Genomic DNA, 472 nt, shown 5'->3' on the forward strand with positions numbered 1-472 from the left:
TTTAAATCCTCAATTCCGGAACGCTAAAATTGGAAGCAGATCAGAGTACACTCGAAACAGTTCGATTATCTAAATTTCTTAAGAGACAGAGACATAGAGACACATACAGAAGAGTCCGGCGAGCCAGATCTGATGAGAAGAGCGCCTTGCGAAGTCCCGTTCTGATTCTGGAAGTATTCAACATCAGGAGGAAGAGTGCAAGGAAGAAGATGATCTTCGAGTCGAGATTCAGCAGCGCCGACGAGATCAGTCATCAGAGCTCTGTGAGAAGCCGACAGATGCGGAAACTCCTTCAGCTTCGACGACGATCCCGGCCGGATCGGCACATTCTCCGCCATGTTCGACGCTGCGTTCCTTATCACTAATTCTCTGAAACGGGATTCCACCGGCGGCGGAAGACTGAAAGCTTTTGCAGATGGATAAACCATCAACGCCATGTTTGGCATCTTATTTTCATCCCTGTGTCGAAGAT

The 472-nt window shown here is 48.1% G+C and overlaps 1 protein-coding gene across 1 annotated transcript; it reads right to left on the reverse strand.

Moving 5' to 3' along the window:
- On the reverse strand, positions 1-466 carry LOC111787276 (red chlorophyll catabolite reductase, chloroplastic-like). Its single transcript, XM_023667336.1, has one exon. The coding sequence runs from the start codon at positions 444-446 to the stop codon at positions 66-68; it is 381 nt and encodes a 126-aa protein (XP_023523104.1). The 5' UTR covers positions 447-466; the 3' UTR covers positions 1-65.
- Between the last annotated feature and the right edge of the window lie 6 nt (positions 467-472).

Source organism: Cucurbita pepo, unplaced genomic scaffold (genome assembly GCF_002806865.2).
Source record: "Cucurbita pepo subsp. pepo cultivar mu-cu-16 unplaced genomic scaffold, ASM280686v2 Cp4.1_scaffold008546, whole genome shotgun sequence".
In the NCBI taxonomy this organism is placed as follows: Eukaryota; Viridiplantae; Streptophyta; class Magnoliopsida; order Cucurbitales; family Cucurbitaceae; genus Cucurbita; species Cucurbita pepo.